At 38.6% G+C, this 22,948-nt stretch overlaps 1 protein-coding gene across 1 annotated transcript in view; it reads right to left on the reverse strand.

The window, feature by feature from the left end:
• Positions 1 to 22,948, reverse strand: part of LOC116719521 (caskin-1) — a 118,291-nt gene that overhangs the window by 72,010 nt on the left and 23,333 nt on the right. Inside the window, 2 exon segments of the mRNA XM_032562059.1 lie at positions 10,651 to 10,748; positions 12,731 to 12,782. Of these exon segments, the coding sequence (XP_032417950.1) occupies positions 10,651 to 10,748; positions 12,731 to 12,782 (150 nt within the window).

Genomic DNA, 22,948 nt, shown 5'->3' on the forward strand with positions numbered 1-22,948 from the left:
GCCCTTTGAAATGAAGCATACTGAAAATTTCAAAATAAAAGCCTTGAATATTTTTACATCAACTACTTGCGTTTTCAGCATTATATAACTGATTTAACCCAATGACTATTACACATGGGATTAAAATAGACTGTTTTGCATGAGCAGCAGATAGATCCTCTATTGCACATGTGTCAAACTCAAGGCCCGCGGGCCACATGTGGCCCGCTACGTCATTTTATGTGGCCCTCTCCCCCCTACCACCGTTTTACAGCCCCATTGATTGACTTAAAATAGGTTTTGAGCACGAATTGACTACAAACTACATATCCCATAATGCCTTCCGATTCTTACCAACCAACATTACGGCTTCTCGCCACTAGAGTGCAGCAGAGTCACCTCAAGCTGATTATTAATTTTCCCAGCGAATAAAACTGAAACATCGACAAGCTAACAAGCTAAAGAGCGAAGTCCCGTGATGTTTCAATCGAGGACTTTTACCGTCTACTGCCCCCTGATTTGATGCCACAGCTTCGACTCCACGCAGCTCGTGTTTTGTCCACGTTTGGAAGCACCTATCTGTGCGAACAGATGTTTTCAATAATGACTTTAAACAAGACCAAGCACAGATCGCGCATTACTGACGAAAACCTACACGCCGTTTTGCGGATTGCCACAGAATAGAACTAAAACCAGACATCGACGAACTGACCAGGGGAAAACGGTGCCAGACATCCGGCCAGAAAACATTGGTAAGCACAAACAAACTACATTTAAATAGAATGGATGTAAAACCAAAACTCAGTATACTGGAATATGCATATAGTTTATTGATTTTGCTTGTGTTTTGTTTATTTACAGAACACAACACAATGAGGATGTGTGTGAGTTGGTGACAGGGTGAAGAGGGATCAGCGTTGTGTTCAAGGACAGGCAACGTCACCTCATTGTTTTGTTCTTATGTGAAATGCATGTTCGTTGCGTAATAAATAACGAAAAAGTTTTGTGAATGAAGTTGAGAGTTAATATCAAAACTTGTTTTTTATTATTTGTCTGCTTATCTTCAAAGCAGACAAAGAATAATTTTCCCAGCGAATAAAACTGAAACATCGACAAGCTAACGAGCTAAAGAGCGAAGTTTAGCTGAGCAGTTTAAAAATACTGAGCATATTTTTAAACTGCTCAGTTTAAAAATACTGTAATTTTTAAACTGAGCAGTAATTTTACATCCATGCAAACTCAAATGTAATATTTAAAACTTGAATACATAAAATCAGTTATTTAACAATATGAGGTGTTGTTTAAAAATAAAAAAGATAGCAATTTCTTTTTATTGCAGAGACATTAGATTCTTAAATTTATGGTATTCTTTAAATGTTGTAATTTTGGTTCATTGTAAACTTTACCTGTAAAAAGTTTGTAGAAATCTTTAACATAAGGTCAATATATATTTTTAAACTGTAATATGTTGTGTGTGTGTGCGTTATTGAAAATTTATATTTGTGACAATCATTAGGTAAATGCTAATGAACTGCCTTCCTGCAGTTTATGAGGATTGAACTGTTACTAAACAGTTCAATGCAAGGTTCATTAGCGTTAGCATTTTAGCTTCAATAAGCTATTAGCTATTTATTTTACTTTTTAGCAATGTTTAGTATACTGAATGGAGTAAATCAATTACAGAAAATATCCTAGTGATTTCCCACATACTGATGAAAGCAATGACGCTAACATTAGCGTTTCTGCTGATTTTAGCTGATATACTTACTTTATAATACTGAACGGTGCACGTCCGCCTCGCTTAACGTTCTTGCGATTCTCCGCGTGCCACTGATTACGTCGCGGCGTTCTTTAGCGTCGACGCCGATTTGTAGCGTGACGACGCCGGGCCCATGCCCGACGGGCGCGCCTTGGCAGGCCCCGGCTAAATTTCTTCCGAAATTTTCTAGTTCTTCTTTATTTTTCTTCCGTAACCGTTAATGCGGCTCATACCGCTTGGTGCACACCTACAAATGAGGTATCAAAACCTGCAGAAAATTCACGCCATTCCAGCTATTACTTCTGGTGGGATTTGGGCTTAACGTGGCGACATAATTCGCAAAAAACTACGAAAAAAACCCCATTATAAGTCAATGGGAAAAATCCTAGAAATACCCTATTTTTGAGGATTTTCTGTGTCGTCACAAATTCACCTAGAAATGCCATTCAAATGTCATTTTGTAGATACGTCTGTGATCTCTTCGAAAGTGAAGACGGCTCGTCGATACCAGTTACGGTTTGTCCACAATTTGCCTCTAAGCGACCCAAAGTTTCTCATTTTTCTTCAAATTAGAGTGACAGCCCATCTCGGTTCATATCTGGGCACAACATTTCTTTCTCTCATCACTGTAAATGCTCTGAGTGAGGTACAGATATGAATCTCGGGACTATCGCAGAAGACACATTGAACTGTCATACGCTTAAAACGCTTTTCGAATATGTATTACGGTTCCCGAACAAGAAGGATTTGTTTCCAATGCTTTTTTTCAGTAAAGTGTGTTTGCTCAAACACACTTGTGTGTTTGAGAGCTCAGAGCTCAGAGCTCACACCTGCTGAGACCATTATTTACCATAGCAACGGAACTCAAGAGGCTATTGGCTGCTGGTTAGGACTACGAATACGCATCGCTGTAGTTCTATCTATAGTGGAATACTCAGTTGAAACAGATCAGGACTGAACTGGCCTTTACAACTAATTGCTGCTTTGGGCTGTATATAACTGATTTAACTCAGTAACTGTTACACATGGGATTAGTTTTACACTTTAAAATTAAGCATATTGAAAATTTCACAATAAAAGCCCTGAATATTTTTACATGACGTAATTGCTCTTTTTTGGCTTTATTTGACTTTTTCATCCAAAGCACTGTTACACATGGTATTAGTTTGGCCCTTTAAAATGAGGCTTAACAAAAATTTCAAAATAAAAGCCTTGAATATTTTTACATGACATAATTGCTCTTTTTGGCTTTATTTGACTTTTTCATCCAAAGCACTGTTACACATGGTATTAGTTCAGAACTTTAAAATGAAGCATACTGAAAATTTCAAAATAAAAGCCTTGAATATTTTTACATCATGTAATTGCTCTTTTTGGCTTTATATGACTTTTTCATCCAAAGCACTGTTACACATGGGATTAGTTTGGAACTTTAAAATGAAGCATACTGAAAATTTCAAAATAAAAGCCTTGAATATTTTTACATCATGTAATTGCTCTTTTTGGCTTTATTTGACTTTTTCATCCAAAGCACTGTTACACATGGTATTAGTTTGGAACTTTAAAATGGAGCATAATAATAATTTCAAAATAAAAGCCTTGAATATTTTTACATCATGTAATTGCTCTTTTTGGCTTTATTTGACTTTTTCATCCAAAGCACTGTTACACATGGGATTAGTTTGGCCCTTTGAAATGAAGCATACTGAAAATTTTAAAATAAAAGCCTTGAATATTTTTACATGACGTAATTGCTGTTTGTGGCTTTATGTGACTTTTTCATCCAAAGCACTGTTACACATGGGATTAGTTTGGAACTTTAAAATGAAGCATACTGAAAATTTCAAAATAAAAGCCTTGAATATTTTACATGACGTAATTGCTTTTTTTGGCCGTATATGACTTTTTCATCCAAAGCACTGTTACACATGGGATTAGTTCGGAACTTTAAAATGGAGCATACTGAAAATTTCAAAATAAAAGCCTTGAATATTTTTACATCAGCTACTTGTGTTTTGAGCATTATATAACTATTTTAACCCAAGGACTATTACGCATGGGATTAGTTTGGCCCTTTGAAATGAAGTTTAACAAAACTTCCAAAATAAAAGCCTTGACAACATTTTAAATCGTACTGAATGGTGCACGTCCGCCTCGCTTAACGTTCTTGCGGTTCTCCGCGTGCCACTGGTTACGTCGCGGCGTTCTTTGGCGTCGACGCCGATTTGTGGCGCGACGACGCCGGGCCCAAGCCCGACGGGCGCGCCTTGGCAGGCCCCGGCTAAATTTCTTCCGAAATTTTGTTTTTCTAGTTATAGTTCTTTATTTTTCTTCCGTAACCGTTAATGCGGCTCATACCGCTGGGTGCACACCTACAAATGAGGTATCAAAACGTGCAGAAAATTCACGCCATTGTTGCTATTACTTTTGGTGGGATTTGGGCTTAACGTGGCGACATAATTCGCAAAAAACTACGAAAAAAACCCCATTATAAGTCAATGGGAAAAATCCTGGAAATACCCTATTTTTGAGGATTTTCTGTGTCGTCACTAATTCACGTAGAAATGCCATTCAAATTTCATTTTGTAGATACGTCTGTGATCTCTTCGAAAGTGAAGACGGCTCGTCGATAACAGTTACGGTTTGTCCACAATTTGCCTCTAAGCGACCCAAAGTTTCTCATTTTTTCTAAAGTTAGAGTGCTTTTCTCGCTGATTAGAGTGAGAGATCAAGACAACTTTTTCAACCCAAATCATTTTTGAAATCGCCATCACGCCCACAAATATCGCACGATTAGTATCAAAATCGGTCCTGACATTGATACGCCTGTCTGCTCCGGTAAAATCTTTTCGAAATTTATCTAGATCGTACGGTTTTCTGTCACGGTGCTTCAGAGCAAAGTCATGCGACAGGATTTTCTGAGGCTGTCTGAGGCTCTCTCCCATGTATTTGAATAGAATTTCAGATCTGGGCACAACATTTCTTTCTCTCATCGCTGTAAATGTTCTGAGTGAGGTACAGATATGAATCTCGGGACTATCGCAGAAGACACATTGAACTGTCATACGCTTAAAACGCTTTTCGAATATGTATTACGGTTCCCGACCAGGAAGGATTTGTTTCCAATGCTTTTTGTCAGTAAAACGTGTTTGCTCAAACACACAATTGTGTGTTTGACAGCTCAGAGCTCAGAGCTCACACCCTGCTGAGACCATTATTTGCCATAGCAACGGATCTCAAGAGGCTATTGGCTGCTGGTTTGGACTACAGATACGCATCATTGTAGTTCTATCTATAGTGGAACCCTCAGTTGAAACAGATCAGGACTGAACTGGCCTTTAGAACTATTTGCTGCTATGGGCTGTATATAACTGATTTAACTCAGGAACTGTTACACATGGTATTAGTTTGGAACTTTAAAATGGAGCATAATAATAATTTCAAAATAAAAGCCTTGAATATTTTTACATCATGTAATTGCTGTTTTTGGCTTTGTATGACTTTTTCATCCAAAGCACTGTTACACATGGGATTAGTTCGGAACTTTAAAATGGAGCATAATAATAATTTCAAAATAAAAGCCTTGAAAATTTTTACATGACGTAATTGCTCTTTTTGGCTTTATTTGACTTTTTCATCCAAAGCACTCTTACACATGGTATTAGTTCAGAACTTTAAAATGAAGCATACTGAAAATTTCAAAATAAAAGCCTTGAATATTTTTACATCATGTAATTGCTCTTTTTGGCTTTATTTGACTTTTTCATCCAAAGCACTGTTACACATGGTATTAGTTTGGCCCTTTGAAATGAAGCATACTGAAAATTTCAAAATAAAAGCCTTGAATATTTTTACATCAACTACTTGCGTTTTCAGCATTATATAACTGATTTAACCCAATGACTATTACACATGGGATTAAAATAGACTGTTTTGCATGAGCAGCAGATAGATCCTCTATTGCACATGTGTCAAACTCAAGGCCCGCGGGCCACATGTGGCCCGCTACGTCATTTTATGTGGCCCTCTCCCCCCTACCACCGTTTTACAGCCCCATTGATTGACTTAAAATAGGTTTTGAGCACGAATTGACTACAAACTACATATCCCATAATGCCTTCCGATTCTTACCAACCAACATTACGGCTTCTCGCCACTAGAGTGCAGCAGAGTCACCTCAAGCTGATTATTAATTTTCCCAGCGAATAAAACTGAAACATCGACAAGCTAAGAAGCTAAAGAGCGAAGTTCCGTGATGTTTCAATCGAGGACTTTTACTTTTACCGTCTACTGCCCCCTGATTTGATGCCACAGCTTCGACTCCATGCAGCTCGTGTTTTGTCCACGTTTGGAAGCACCTATCTGTGCGAAGAGATGTTTTCAATAATGACTTTAAACAAGACCAAGCACAGATCGCGCATTACTGACGAAAACCTACACGCCGTTTTGCGGATTGCCACAGAATAGAACTAAAACCAGACATCGACAAACTGACCAGGGGAAAACGGTGCCTGACATCCGGCCAGAAAACATTGGTAAGCACAAACAAACTACATTTAAATAGAATGAATGTAAAACCAAAACTCAGTATACTGGAATATGCATATAGTTTATTGATTTTGCTTGTGTTTTGTTTATTTACAGAACACAACACAATGAGGATGTGTGTGAGTTATTGACAGGGTGAAGAGGGATCAGCGTTGTGTTCAAGGACAGGCAACGTCACCTCATTGTTTTGTTCTTATGTGAAATGCATGTTCGTTGCGTAATAAATAACGAAAAAGTTTTGTGAATGAAGTTGAGAGTTAATATCAAAACTTGTTTTTTATTATTTGTCTGCTTATCTTCAAAGCAGACAAAGAATAATTTTCCCAGCGAATAAAACTGAAACATCGACAAGCTAACGAGCTAAAGAGCGTAGTTTAGCAAGGCCCGCGGGCCACATGTGGCCGGCTACGTCATTTTATGTCGCCCTCTCCCCCCTACCACCGTTTTACAGCCCCATTGATTGACTTAAAATAGGTTTTGAGCACGAATTGACTACAACCTACATATCCCATAATGCCTTCCGATTCTTACCAACCAACACTACGGCTTCTCGCCACTAGAGTGCAGCAGAGTCACCTCAAGCTGATCATTAATTTTCCCAGCGAATAAAACTGAAACATCGACAAGCTAACAAGCTAAAGAGCGAAGTCCCGTGATGTTTCAATCGAGGACTTTTACCGTCTACTGCCCCCTGATCTGATGCCACAGCTTCGACTCCATGCAGCTCGTGTTTTGTCCACGTTTGGAAGCACTTATCTGTGCGAACAGATGTTTTCAATAATGACTTTAAACAAGACCAAGCACAGATCGCGCATTACTGACGAAAACCTACACGCCGTTTTGCGGATTGCCACAGAATAGAACTAAAACCAGACATCGACGAACTGACCAGGGGAAAACGGTGCCAGACATCCGGCCAGAAAACATTGGTAAGCACAAACAAACTACATTTAAATAGAATGGATGTAAAACCAAAACGCAGTATACTGGAATATGCATATAGTTTATTGATTTTGCTTGTGTTTTGTTTATTTACAGAACACAACGCAATTTTTAAACTGAGCAGTAATTTTACATCCATGCAAACTCAAATGTAATATTTAAAACTTGAATACATAAAATCAGTTATTTAACAATATGAGGTGTTGTTTAAAAATAAAAAAGATAGCAATTTCTTTTTATTGCAGAGACATTAGATTCTTAAATTTATGGTATTCTTTAAATGTTGTAATTTTGGTTCATTGTAAACTTTACCTGTAAAAAGTTTGTAGAAATCTTTAACATAAGGTCAATATATATTTTTAAACTGTAATATGTTGTGTGTGTGTGCGTTATTGAAAATTTATATTTGTGACAATCATTAGGTAAATGCTAATGAACTGCCTTCCTGCAGTTTATGAGCATTGAACTGTTACTAAACAGTTCAATGCAAGGTTCATTAGCGTTAGCATTTTAGCTTCAATAAGCTATTAGCTATTTATTTTACTTTTTAGCAATGTTTAGTATACTGAATGGAGTAAATCAATTACAGAAAATATCCTAGTGATTTCCCACATACTGATGAAAGCAATGACGCTAACATTAGCGTTTCTGCTGATTTTAGCTGATATACTTACTTTATAATACTGAATGGTGCACGTCCGCCTCGCTTAACGTTCTTGCGATTCTCCGCGTGCCACTGATTACGTTGCGGCGTTCTTTAGCGTCGACGCCGATTTGTGGCGTGACGACGCCGGGCCCATGCCCGACGGGCGCGCCTTGGCAGGCCCCGGCTAAATTTCTTCCGAAATTTTCTAGTTATTAAATACAACTGGGGTGTACTCACATTTAGCACTAACATGGAAAATGCTTTTTCTCTCCGTCTCTCGAATTCTGCCTGAGCTTGTGCGCTAGCGTCCGGAGTTAGCATATCCGTCTCCGTTAGCATGCCCCATAGTCCTTTAGCTTTTAGCAAATGCTCCATCTGAAACTTCCACGTTGCCCAGTTCTCTGGTCCACTCAGCTTGTTGATAAACATCTTATCATCCATTGTGAATCCCACAATTCCGTTTATCTGACTCAAAAACTTCACTTACAGAACTTTTTGCGACGCTCTGGGCCCGTAACCTGTAGAGAACAGGCGTTTCAAAGTGCATGCATTTATTGTCTTTCTCAGAACGGTACAATACAACTGCAGTACTCAGAAGACACAACAGATGGCAGCATAACAGCCTCTCCATTAATCATTGAACAAATTACGGCTTCATATTTCAACAAAAGGTTCCTCTAACCCAGTGTTTCTGCAACGGACCACCTAACCTGAAATCGCCCCCGCGATAACACATCGTAATACGTATATAATGCAACCTGAAATGAAAAATATTATTCTCTTACCTCATGCACTGTTGTTTTGTTTGTTCATCTGAATGAGAAGAGTGATGCTGTTTGGGAAATGTGACTGGCCGCAACAAAACCATGAACACGTCTACTTGGGCATTTTGACTTATTTCCAGATTGTGAAAGTGTGGAGTGAAAGTTTTCTAATGATGTCAAATAAATGGAAATAAAAACAAGTTTTTCAATACTACCAAGTGTTGTGTGCATTAATAACATTTAGGGCTATTTGTGATTTAGAAGCACAATTAAAGAAAAATAGACTTGAGTTGTTTAACAGAAACAAAAAATCCTTTTCTGCGCCATTAAATATGAAATTATGAACCCATTTCTAGCAATTGTATTCATTTATTGTATTTATTTTATTTAATATTTTTAAATTAATTAAAAATAACAATAGTTGTTGACCTGAAAGCAGAGCATCATTCATAAAAAACAAAGAAACAGAACACAATATATCACAAAGTATGCCAGGGTTGCAGCTTTCAACAGTAAATATGTTGGTATGAAAAACAAAAAGAATAGAGAGCAAATATTACAGACATGACAAATTAAAAATATTCAGAGATCTACAACATTCATATGTGTTTACAGTTATTTTGTTCATACTCTTGGAAATAGTGGATAAATAGAGTTCAATTCTCTTAACCAAAACTGTAAAAAAAAAAAGGTGTAGATGGTGAAAATTTACATTTGTGAATATGAAATTTGCCAAATATAATAATTAGATTGATTGCCAGTCTTTTGTCTGCATTAGTATCCTTACCATGAAAACCAAAACTATATGCTCATAACTCAGGGAACATTTAGTAGCAATATTACAATTTATAAAGTTAATACACTCTTTCCAAAATTTTCTTGTGATACGACAATTCCAGAATATATGACTAATTGTTTCTGGATGCTCTTTGCAGAACTTACAGTTGGGGTCTATTGTTTTAATATATTTCATCATGTATTGATTAGTAGGATAAATTCGATGTAAGTTTTCAAGTTTCATCTTTCATTTTGTTGTTTATAAAAAGTTTCTGATGATGAGTCCACACCTTTTTCCATAGTGAATCAGGGACAAAATTATTCCAATAGAAAACAGATGAAGGTATAGAAATAATATCTTGTTGAAACAGGGCATGAATAGTTCTGTTATTCTTACAAGTAGAAGAAAAACACACTTTACCAACAGTGGAGTCAGTTACATTCAACAAGGCCTGATATTCATCAACAACATTATTTTAAAGAGTTCACATATTTCATTAGTTACAGCATCAAACATAATATCATACTCTGTAGAAGTTACAGTGAGGTTATACTTGGGTTTGAACTCACTGTAACTGAGTAAACATTCATTTTTGTTAAATAGTTGACCCACCAGAAGAATTTTATTGTTGAACCATTTAGGATAAAATAAAGATTTATTTTTGTGAAGGATGTATTGATTATTCCAGATGAAGAATTTATGGGGAGAAAAATTATGTTTACATATAAGTGCCCATGAAAGAAGTTCTTGTTTGTGAAATGCAGAAAGTTTTACTGGTATTTTCTCTACATTATAATTACAGAGGAGGAGGCCCCACCAGGTGTATCTCTGTATTTAGAGGAGTGGAGGAGGGGCGCCACTGACTGAGTGCAGAGAGACGAGGCCGACATCCTGCAGGGATTATAGCTCCCATCTGCCCTGAGATTTCCTCTTTTCTTCCGTCAGAATCCACCAATGTTGGCTGGAGATATTTTCCTGCTCTGATGCCATTTGGCTCTCTGTTACGCAGCCATGAAGCTTTTATCCTCTGTTTTCTATTATTTACTCTACAAATAAATCTGTCGCTGTTCTCTCACACACGACAAAAACAAATGATTGCATTTTCAACAAACTCACACAGGACTCTAGTGTTTTTTCAGATTTTAAATATTATGTTTAGTTATTTTTTTAGGTGGGGGGGTGGAAAGCTTTGTGTGTATTTTGTGTGAACCCTTGGATCTGTGAGAGTTTTTACCTTTATGATCTTTGATATCCACTGCTGCCTGAGCCTCCAACAGCAGAGCGATCAGCTCCTTGTTCCCACTAAGAGCAGCGTGGTGCAGCGGAGACAGCCTTCAAACAGACACAGATTAAGAGTGAAAATAAACATTCACGTCTACGCATCAGCATGAGCTCTGAGTAGAACTTTGCTGAATTAATCTCCCTTCCGCCTTCAGCTCTATGTGGAAGATGGGAGGGGTGAGGCAGGCAGGCGTGCAGGCAGGGGGCGGGGGAGCAGGGGGGCAGGGGTGACCTACTTCCATTAATAAGCAATCTTGCTATCCTGAGTGGAGAGAACACACAGGCCATCTATGTGTCTGTGTGCATGTGTGTGTGTGCGTGCGTGGGCGTGTGTGTGTGAGTGTATGGATCCCCTGTGAATCTAAGAGCCAGCCCCTGGAGTCAAATCAACGAGTCATCAGTCATTAAACAGGGAGCTGAGCCCAATTATCTGATTTCCACCAACATAATAAAAGGATTCTTGTTATTTGATGGAGCAAAATAGAACATGGTTACAAGCCAAGCATGTGCACACATCTAGATGAAGCAACATAAAGCAGTACAGCCAAATTAAAACTTGGCAACACTGCACATCTGCCTATGAGTTGGTCACAGAAAGTTGAACAGAGGTAAGCAGTTTTTCTCTCTTCATCTGGGAGTCACATCCCAGTTAGCAGTGAGTACACTGCTAACTGTACTGAGTCCATTGTTATTAGGCTACATCACACTAATAGCAGTGGATGCATCTAAACATTTTGACGTTAGCCTTTGTTACTGGTCGTCTTCATCTGTCAGAGCTGAATGCTTCAGGTTAGCATTTGGACTCTGGGTGCTATCACTGGTTCTGATCTACATACAGTCTTCTCCAAATTTAATTATACCATTTAAACAATCAATACTTCATAGAACCACCGTTCGATAGAGTTACAGCGGTGAGTATTTTGAGGTAAGTCTCTAGCAACGTCTGGAAACTGAAATTTTTACCCAGACTTCTTTGCAAAATCGTTTCATCCCAGCCAGACTGGTTGGAGTACATTGGGATGTTAACAGAGCCAATCTAAACCATCAATATGCTGCGTTGTATAGTATTTCACTGTAACTCCGTCTGTGAGTTTCAGGTTATTGTTGAGTTTCTGGGTGGCTCAAGTCTTCTGCACCTCTGACAGGTTTTCTTCCAGGATTGCCCTGTATTTAGCTTCATCCATCTTCTCATCAACCCTGACCTCTGACCCCTTTGTACAACATGACAGGATAAGGCTACATTTATATACAATGTATCATTTTCTTTCCTGTCAACTTTTATTTTTTTAAAGATTTCTTTTGGCTCTAGTAGCCTTTATTTGCTAGTGAATCACCAGGAAAGTGTGTAGTGAGACAGGGGAAAGACAAAGGTTAGTGGGCCGGAACTTGAACCTCTGACATCTGCGTTCAGGACTGAGGCCACGTACACAAGTCACACGCTCTACCCCTGCACCACCGTCGCGCCCCTTTCCTATCTTCTAAGACTAGGTTTATAACTTTTTGATCAAGTTTATAGTTAGAGTGCCTCAGTGGCTCCTGAGTCATCTCTGTGGTTATGTTGCTATAGGTTCAGGCTGCTGATGGACAAACTGACTGCTCTTCCTCTCTATTAAATTCTCATATGACTCTCCAATAAAATTTGAAGTATTTGCTGTTATTCCAATTTTTTATTTTTATGTTCTCCCTCTGTGTTTTTTCTCTTTATAGACATTACAGCTGGCCTGGGGTTTCTATGCAGCTGCGATAATTTCTTGTGTGTGTGTGTTGGCGTGCGTGTGTTTGTGTGTGTGGAGAGGGAGAAGGGGGACATGGGCTGAGCAAGTGATGAAAACAACTTTATCCTTGTCTAGATCATTCACTGTCTTTCAGTGTTTAACTCTGTTGGCGTTCTCCACAAAACTATTGGCAGAGTCTTTGCTGTGACTGACTGTATGTGCTCTCTTTCAGTTTTTCTTTCTCTCTGAAAATTCATCTATGTAAAAAGAAGAGAGCAATTATAACAGGAGGGGGAGAAAGGAGCTGTTGGTTCTCACCCATCTGCATCCTGGATGTTGACATTAACCCTCTTTGTTGCTCCAAGTAGCTCTAAAAGAGAAAAAAAGTGTTAAAAAATAATTGAGAAAACTTTAAAGTTTAAATTTAAACTTTAATTCTGTGCAAGCTGAAGCTACCATCTGCTCTTTGACTGCTTCATGCTTATGCTAAATGTGTCTGAAAACATTAAAGCAATAGCTCTGCCTTTGGCAAGACAATGGTTTCTTTTAAATGTGATGTAAAATACTGGTTTCAGGTTAGGGTTAAGATTTTATACCCGATCAAATTAATTGAGTAAATTTTACGACTTTTATGAAGACTCTCCTTGGTTTAAAGTCCATTACACAGTGAGTTTTAAAGAAATAAAGTAAAAGAAATAGTCAGGAACATTATGGATTACAAAGGGATTGCAAAATGAATATAGAAATAAACAGACAATTATTTTATGGATATCTAGTCAAGTCAAATTTTATTTATATAGCACATTTACAACAGCCTCGGCTGACCAAAGTGCTTCACAACAAACAACATCACAGGTAGAAAAATAAAATTAAGTTTAGTAGAACTAATAAGTGCCCTGCGACAGACTGGCGACCTGTCCAGGGTGACCCTGCCTCTCGCCTGAAATGTTAGCTGGAGAGGCACCAGCACCTCCTGACCCCACTAGGGACAAGGGTGTTAGAAAATGGATGGATGGGTGGATGGATGGAAAACTAATAAGAAAAATATAAAATTGGCAGATATACTAAAAGCTAATAGCATGAATAAAAACCAAACAGTTTTTAAATTTAGCTGCAACAATTCTCTTCAGTCCTTTACCTTTAGATCTTTAAAGATCTTTAACTGATCTTGAAGGTCAGGGAGAATGGATGAGTTTTCAGGCTGGACTGAAACTGACTGAGAAAGCTTAACAGACAGAGGAAGACTGTTCCACAGTCTGTGTGCCGCCACAGAGAAGGCTCTGTCCCCTCTAGTTTTTAGCCTAGTTTTAGGGACATACAATCAAAGCTGGTCAGTTGACTTTAGGGCTCTGGGTGGAGTGTAGGGCTGCAAGAGCTCACTGAAGTAAGAAGGGCCCATGGAGTTTAAACACTTAAAAATAATCAATAAAACCTTAAATTTTGTCCTAAAAGCAACAGGGAGCCAGTGAAGGGTGCGCAAAACCGGAGTAATGGAATCAAGCCTCCTTGTTTTAGTCAGCAGACAGGCTGCAGCATTTTGTACGCTCTGCAGTCGCTGCAGGGAGCTCTGGTCCAACCCTAAGTACAAAGAGTTACAATAATCTAAACGCGATGTAATGAATGCATGGATAGTCATCTCAAAGACAGGCAGAGGAAGATTTTATCTTAGCAAGGGTCCTCTTGGCTTTGATAATTTAAACAAAGGATCAACAATCACACCCAGATTTTTCATGAATGGACGACAAAAGGAAGACAGGGAACCAACAATACTGTAACGTCCAAGCAGAGAACTGCATTGACCAAACACTAAAATCTCTGTTTTCTCCCTATTTAACATTTGCTCTTAACAAATGTCTATAAATCCTGTAGATCCGTGTTTCTCAACCTTTTTTGGGCCAGCACCCTCCTATCCATTATCCAGCTCCCTTACCGCCCCCCTTCAAAGAAATTGTAGGTTACTTTGCACTGAATATTATTGTACTATTAATATTACTATCACTATTGTTGATGTTTTGATTTTTATGGTTGTTTTTGTATTTATCATCAAAAATAATTTCCCAGAGAACAAAAAAGCAATTTGTGTAGAAATTATTTTTACAGGCGTCTACGAAAAATGCAATGAACATTCAACTTAAAATCGGTAGGCCTATGAGCAGCTTATCAGAGTGGAAAAAATATTCTTGTTCTGTGCAATTTCAGTTGTTAAATCTTTCACAAAATGACCAGATAAAAGATGTACAACAATGCCAGTTTAAACTATTTGCAAAAAGACAGCGCATTAAAATGTGGATAGAACTGCAATTATTATACCAATCAGAACTCTCCTTCTCTTTAATGTTTCTGTGAGTTTGTGCTGCAGCTCAGTGCTGCCTTCAGGAGAATGGGACATCAGAGTATCATTCATAAAATTTCACCCACATGGCGTTTACTGTGTAAACCAGAGCTTTCAGTGGAAACACAAAAAATCCAGATTCTTTCAATGCCATACAAATATGAGACAGAAACATGGATTATATCTAAATATAGACCTGACTATTGATTTATAGATTAATAGTTTTACTGGACAGAAATGACAAAGAACAAAGGTGGTTCTTAGTCAAATCCTAATGAATCAGATTGAAAGTGTCATGGAGTCACTGAACAGCCTCATGATATTAAACACTGTCATGAAAAATAATATTGAAGAAATAAATATATAAAATAAAAAATAATTAAAAACATAAATTAGTGATTAGCTTCTTACTGCTAGCATCAGTAAGATATATTTCTTCTTAGTTCTAGATATGGTCCCAACAAACCCATGGCACTTCAATATTATTTTACCTTTTATCTGAAACCAGTGTCTGTTTATTCCTGCCATATAGTCCTCTGTATTAATTATTGCTTGAGAGGTCTTGCCATACCAGTTTATTCCTCTGTATTTAATTTCTTAGTTTATTCCTGCATTTTGAGGCTGCACAGTGGCGCAGTTGGTAGCACTGTTGCCTTGCAGCAAGAAGGTCCTGGGTTCGATTCCCGGCCGGGGTCTTTCTGCATGGAGTTTGCATGTTCTCCCTGTGCATGCGTGGGTTCTCTCCGGGTACTCTGGCTTCCTCCCACAGTCCAAAAACATGACTGTTAGGTTAATTGGTCTATCTAAATTCTCCCTAGGGGTGTGTGTGTGTGTGCATGGTTGTTTGTCCTGTATGTCTTTGTGTTGCCCTGCGACAGACTGGCGACCTGTCCAGGGTGTACCCCGCCTCCCGCCTGGAACGTAGCTGGAGATAGGCACCAGCAACCCTCCCGACCCCATTAGGGACAAGGGTGAACAGAAAATGGATGGATGGATGGATTCCTGCATTTTGTTCTTCATTCATTCCCATTTAGTTTTCTTTGATTAGTATTGTCGTTTCTTGGTTTATTGTTAAGTCTTCTTTAGTTTTTTATGTTGCTAGGTTTATTTTATTGTTTGTATTGACGCTCACCACCAGTAATCTTCACCACGTCATTCATCTGCTGCGCAGCTTAATATGTTTCACCTGATTTGCCTCTCATATTGATTTTTCACTGTTCACCTCCGGATTCTCTGATCCTGATTCACATCTAGTTCGTTGCTCCGTTCTACGTCCCGGTTCTCCTATTTCAGAGTTTTGTGCGATGTGCTTGTCGTTTTTCTAACCCCATGCGGAGGGATAGGGAAGAGTATCGATGGAGAAAAGCAGACTGACGTAAACCTTTTAAAACAACGGGGAAAATCCCGGTATTCTGATGATTAAAATTCAAAGGTGCTGTGGTACTACCGTTTCATACCGAATCACTTTCAGCACCGATGGTAACTCTATAAATGAACGCTCTCTATCATGGTATCATCCATGGAAGGATTTCTTTATTTAAATGGGTTCATTTTTCTAATGGACACACAGTGAAGTTATCATGATTTTAGTAATTACATGTTTATAAGAGTGATATTCCGTTGTCCTTCCATGGAAGCGGGCAGCATCCAGACAGACATTAAAACACTTTTTAATATAAATTGCTACTTTGACATGATCACAGTACTACCAAAACATATGTACAAAATCCTCAATAAAACATAAAATATTTGAAAATCAGACACCAGACAAGTGAATCACAGCACCGTCATCAGCCGGTGTAACGCTGAACTGATGTGGTGAAGCTACCAGTAGCAGGAGAGGCTAACAAACACTGAAGAGAAGAAGAGCTGCCATCGATACAGTTGCAGCCAAGCATGTTTTAATGTTACACAATACCGTTTTAGTAAGTTGCTCAAAGTCTAAACTGGTATTGTGCATTTAAGGGGTAAATTTGACCTTCGAGCAAACGCCCCCCTTTTGTAAAAATGTCCGCAAGCGCCCCGTGCTGTCCTCTGAACGTCCCCTGCAGGGCAGTTGAGAAACTCTGCTGAAGACAATCCTGTAACATATGGACAGCAGACTGGCTGTCATTTGTAGTTGCAGGTAGATAAATTTGAATGTTGTCTGCAAAACAATGAGAGGAGACTTCAGAGTGGTAGAACATCATGTCCTAGCATTCTGTTGAAGAGGAGTAAAAGCTTTTGACAATGAAAGAATTCCACCCAAACAGTATTAGAAATTGGTGGAGAACAGTGTTCGCAAATCTAAACTGTAGGGTCGCCGCAGTTCATAAGGTAAAATGAGATAAAAAGCTAAACGTAGATAAATACTAATGGTAGTATCTAGGCTACCACTAGCATGTTGAGTTACAGTAATATATTCCATCCAGTATGAAAAACTCAATGTAAAACCTAAAATCTGAATAGGACAGGAATGTTCCCCTATTCCTTCAGATAAAAACGGTGGGTGAATGAAATCCATACCTCTTATGGTTCCTGAGATATTAACATTTGTTTGGAGGCATCGTTTATCACAGTGACTACAAAAAACATCCCACATGCAGTACGAAAAAAGCAATGTCAAAAGCTCAAATTATTCCCAGGTTTTAAACAGCATAAAAGCTGTTAAACGGTCCAACTTCAAAATGGCCACTGTCTTGTGTCCTCCATGACAGCCCTGAAACTGGATGATTCATTGCCATTAATAGGCAGAACCTAAAACATCAACTGTGAAACACAACATTCATTTTATATTGTAATTCTCAATTGTTCCTGTTTTTCCATTCATTTCAATGGGACGGAAAAATTTATAAAAAACTGAAAAAATATGAAGGTTATGAATATCAAAAGATTTAGCCGGCATTAGAATCACAAGATGAGTAGAATAAAAGTTGAATGGTGGAAATAGCAAAAAGTATGCAATGTATCGAAGCAACCAAAATTAAAGCTGGAAGCAGCAACGGAGGCCCTTGCAGCTCAGCGCCTCTCCGTCCCCATGGCAATGCCACACACTCACCACCGTCGACGCTCAGTTCCTGCATCCATCCACTAGGCAATACACACTGATGTTTTCAGCAGTGCTCTCTGACGACACAGAAATCTGGTGCAGATCAGCTGATGTATTAAGGAGACAGAGCTGTTGGAATAATCTAGGGGGCACAGTGGAGCTGAATTGCAATTTCAAGCTATTGGGCTCTTTAGAGGTTAACAAAGGTCATTCATAAGAAGCTTGATACAAATTGGATGATGCACGTATGATTTAGAGTCAACCAGGGGTGAAAGTAGGCGGGTACTGTCGGGTACTAAAAGATTTAGCGTGGGTATGCAGTACTGGCTAGAGAGGGGAGCGGCTGTCTGCTGTAAAGAATCAGTGGGTGCAGCCGTGAGTGCACCCACTGATCAGCCATGACTGATTAGTTTTTCAAGAACAATCTAAAACAGGATTTAATCAGTTAATAGCTTTTTTCCTCATTTCACATTGTTTCTGAACTGTTTGTGTTATGCTAGCAGGGGTGCTCAATACGTGGATCTCGGCGGTAGGTGACAAACTAAACGTCTCCAGGACGCTGAGACCTCCTCTGACTCACTTATCAAAACGTTCATAACTTTATTAAAGATTTTTTTTTTAAAATCAACAAAACATATTCAAATTAATGACCCAACAAAAATAATAATCTCAGTGATTATTGTTTCAACTAGGTGTTGTAAGTAACAAACAAATGGCTTCTACCGCAATAATTATGTGAAATTAAATGAATTGTCTAATATTTAAAAAAAACTAGTTTCTGGCATCTTGCTTTGAGCTCAGAGTCTGAGAGGCTTTTCCTCTGTCAAACATGCTATTTATTTTTGTCTCTTATTTAGTGGAAATATTGATGTTGATACTTTCTTCACTGTTGAAATTGAGTAGCTGACATTCACAAAAGACATTGAAATAAAATCCAGTCCAACATCTGGTGTGAGGTGATTCTTTGGAACCTGTTGGAGGAAAAACATCCCAACTTCAGAAGAAGTGGCTTTATCTTAACAGAGCTCTGTGGTTCCTATCAGTATGAGAGTCAGGGTGAGGAGGCGCCATGTTAGGAAGACGAAGTGGAAGCTGCAGGATCTTCACAACAAACAGGCTTCAGAACTACTACTAGGCCTACTGATCATCCCTCTGTCTGGACACAGGATCAATATAACCAGTTTAAAGGCAAAAATGAATGGATTATATGCCAGATATGGAAAACTGGGATGCATTCCATGCCACGATGTTCAGAATTTAGGTCTAATGGCATCTCACGGTGTCAACATTGCAGCCAGTGGGCTGAGGGAAATACAGCTTCATTTTGTAGCAATTCAAGAGTTACCAAGCATTTATCACTAAGCCAAAAAATTCATCCGCACAGAAACTCCAAGGCACACAGAAAAAAAAAATAAAATAAATAATAATAAAAAAAATAATATATATATATATATATACACACACAGTATATCTCCACACTGGATGCTCCTGCCAGCATCCAGTGTTGAGAGAAGGATTTATCACCATGTTGTTTTATTTCATTAAACAATTTGAAATCTGAATGAACCTTAGAGTAAAAGAATGAAAAACAGTTGGAAAACAGGTGACTTCCTATTGAAAGGAGGCGGGGCTAAGGTTATGTCACTAACTGATCATGTGAATTTGATGAGCTCTGGTCTGTGATGGTAAAAAGAAAGTTTGATGTACCTGGGAGCTTATGTGTGGAAGTTATTCCACCTTGATATTTCATGACGAATGGTCAGATTTGAGGCTTGGCCACACCGACATATTTTCACATGCGAAAAATCCTATGATAACTTTTGACTTTCAATGCCTCAAGACTATGCTGACAGAGTTTAAAGCCTAGATCTCAAAAGCTGTAGGACGAGTTCGCTCAGATATAACATCTATAAAAAAGATCCAAAATGTCCAACTTCCTGATGGGTTTAGACCAGGGTCACTCAGGTCCAGTCTTCAAGAGCTACCGTCCTGCAACTTTTAGACGCATCCTTCCTCCAACAGACCTGACCAGGATCAGCTCTGAACAGGCCTGCTAAAGAGCCGTTCATTTGATTCAGGTGTCGGAGCAGGAAAGCATCTGAACGTTGCAGGATGGTAGCTCTGGAGGACTGGACTTGAGCAACCCTGGTTTAGACTCCAAAAGACTTTTAGTTTTTTTAACGTCCTGTCATGATTGTCGGTGAAAGCATAGCTTGGGGCTGATTTTTAAAATACTCTAGGGGGCGCTGTGGAGGAATTAGGCCATGCCCACCAAATATTGGACTGCATTTCTGTCGGGGTTTTGACAAGGATCAATCACAGTGAGTTTGTGGAATTTAGAACCAAACGTATGACCTGTCACTTTGCTGCACTGCCATTGCCATGCCCTCCACCAAAACTTATTTGATTTAAAGCAAGTGAGACCAACTTGTTATCCATCATCTGCCACAAGATCATCTTGATTAGGTCAAGGGGATCAGAGATGGAGCTTTCCAAGTAAAAAAAGTCACTTCCCCATCTTTTCATGGGGAGGAGCTTAGTTGATGTCAGACTATGACATCATCTACAACATAGAATCGTCTGGTATCCAACCAGGATCACTCATGCCAAGTTTGGTGGAAATTGACCTTTTTATGTGAAAGTTATATTGTTTTGTTTGCTTTGGCGAGTGCGCCAACTTCGCCCCTTGGCCATGCCCCCTGAACATATACAAGAACTAAATTCTTTTGATAACTTTTAAAGCCCCACCCTTTAACTGCATCCTCACCAAGAATAAAGCTGATAGGTCAAAATCCCTAGGAGGAGTTTGTTAAAGTTCGACGTGAGTAAAAGTGAAAAATGGCCAAAATTTGACCCTTGACTGAAAATGGCTGCCTCCCTGTACATTTTAGGGGGAACTCCAAAACACTTTTTTTCTTGATTTGGGGAGATCTACCTATGTACCTAGTTTCAGATCTCTACGACCTACAGTTTGTCCTATTTTATGTTAGGGGGCGCTGTTCCATTGGAATCCGAAAATTTTAGTTGGGGGACAATTTTGGGTAAAGTTTGATGAGTTTTCGAATATGTCAAAGGCTCCAAAAAGTTGCATCTTTTGATGGAAAAATAATAATAAGAAATCTTAGGATTCTAATAGGCCTTCGCAGCGCTTCGCTGCTTGGGCCTAATAAAAAACAGGAACTCAATAGTGTGAATGCTTACATTCACAGTATTCTCCCACATGCCTACATGTGGGAGAATTTTTCTGCCATAATCCAAGAGCACACATTTTCAATCTGAAAGCAGGATCTCTTGTCTTTTGTTCTAAAAACTTTTAATACTTTTGCTTACATTTTTATTTTGAAAGCAGGACTTCATGTCTTTCTTCTCAAAACTTATAACGCATGCACTCAAAACTTCTCCTCCCGCTTAGACTTGGTCTCTGCTTGGACTCTCTGCTCACTTATGAAACATGGAACTGCTGTTTGACAGTCGACTAGCAACCTCTCAGCCAATAGAATCAAAGGGTTGTCGTGGGTGCGTTTGTTTCCTTCTAGCGGATGTGCCTGTGTGGCTACCATCAATTGTAGCAACCTGCGCCACCCACTGGATGTAGGGAGAAACAATGGCCTCAGCGTTCCGCTCCATGTTATACTAAAGATCCGCTAGCAGTGTGCTACTGATCGCTAACAGCCTTCTGATATTAGGCAGGAGTTTGTTCACCCAAGAACTCCCTACATCCAGTGGGTGGTGCAGGTTGCTACAATTGACAGTAGCCACATTCCCCCATACACAGGCAAACCCACTAGAAGAAGCTCATAAGGCAGTTTTTGAGGACCACAATACTCAGTTATTTACAAACTCCTGCTTATTAAAACTTCCAAATCTGGTGGAATTTCAAACAGTTCTGTTGATGTATAAAGCTAGATACAAATACAAGATAATATACAGAATTGTTTTTACAGACAGAGAGGGGGATTATGATTACAGTGGAAATCTTAACTTTAGAGCCAGAATGGTTCTAAAGTTATGGAACCATCCTATAACTTCATGGTTGTCAGAGCAACCATGAAAAGAATGTGCACTTCAGTCAGTGGTCTAAGGATCTGGAATAAACTCAGCAAAGAACTGAAGCAATGTCTGAATACAAGTTTATTTAAGAAAAAGTTCAAACTGATGATTTTCAACAAGCATAGGATTGATGATTTGAGGTAAATTTGAGTTGGTGTCTCTAACACAGTAATCAGGATTGTATGCATGTGTATGATTGTATATTTTGTGCAGGTGAATGTATGTGGATAAGCTCTGTTGTATTGGGGAAGTAGTTGGAACTCCTTAGCTTTTCCTGGTCCCTCTGTGCTATTGCATTTTGGGGGGAGACTGGACTTGGGTGGTTATGGTGTCAAGAGTGCAGCATTGTGTATGGGAGTGTGAATATTTATGGGAATATTCGTGGGTAGTTGGATGTGAATGTCTCTGGAAGTGAATTTACAACTATAAAAAATTAGCATCTGAATAATACCAGATTAGTTTCTGTATTATCTTATAGGTGCATGTTGTAATTATGGAGTATTGGGGGAAAGGGTAGGATTAAATAAATTACTTCTTCCTACCCCTTTTCAAACATGTTAAATAGAATTTTTGTATTATGTATATTGTGTGTGTGTGTGTGTATGTATGCATGTACAGTATGTATGTACTGTATGTACAATGGGTGTACACTTACTTTATAGATTTATTCTTGTGTGCATTCCATTAAAGTAGATATATTGATTGATATAAATTTCTTTTTTCTTTTCTATATGTTCAATTGTGTGTGTATGCACATGTGCATACATGTATAGATTCATACTATAGTTCATATGGATATGCTAGATGCAATGATTGTGACATGTATGGATGAAGTTTTGCATTTATTGTATTTACAACAGACTTAAAAATGGAAAAAAGAATATACAATTTTTTCCCACATACTTTTTCTAAAAATTACTTATATTTTACAGTTCAATCTAAGATTAATCTTAAACAATAAACCTAAAAATTCATAGTTTTTGAAAACACTGCATTTGTTGGACAACTTGCCTTATTTTTTCAGTCAGTGTAACGCTAATTAAGGCTAGGCACCTGACTGAGGCCAAATATGGTAATCGGCAGTCAGAAAGGTTCGGCTGAGGAGCCCGTGTGTGTGTGTGAATAA

Source organism: Xiphophorus hellerii, chromosome 5 (genome assembly GCF_003331165.1).
Source record: "Xiphophorus hellerii strain 12219 chromosome 5, Xiphophorus_hellerii-4.1, whole genome shotgun sequence".
NCBI classification, from domain to species: Eukaryota; Metazoa; Chordata; class Actinopteri; order Cyprinodontiformes; family Poeciliidae; genus Xiphophorus; species Xiphophorus hellerii.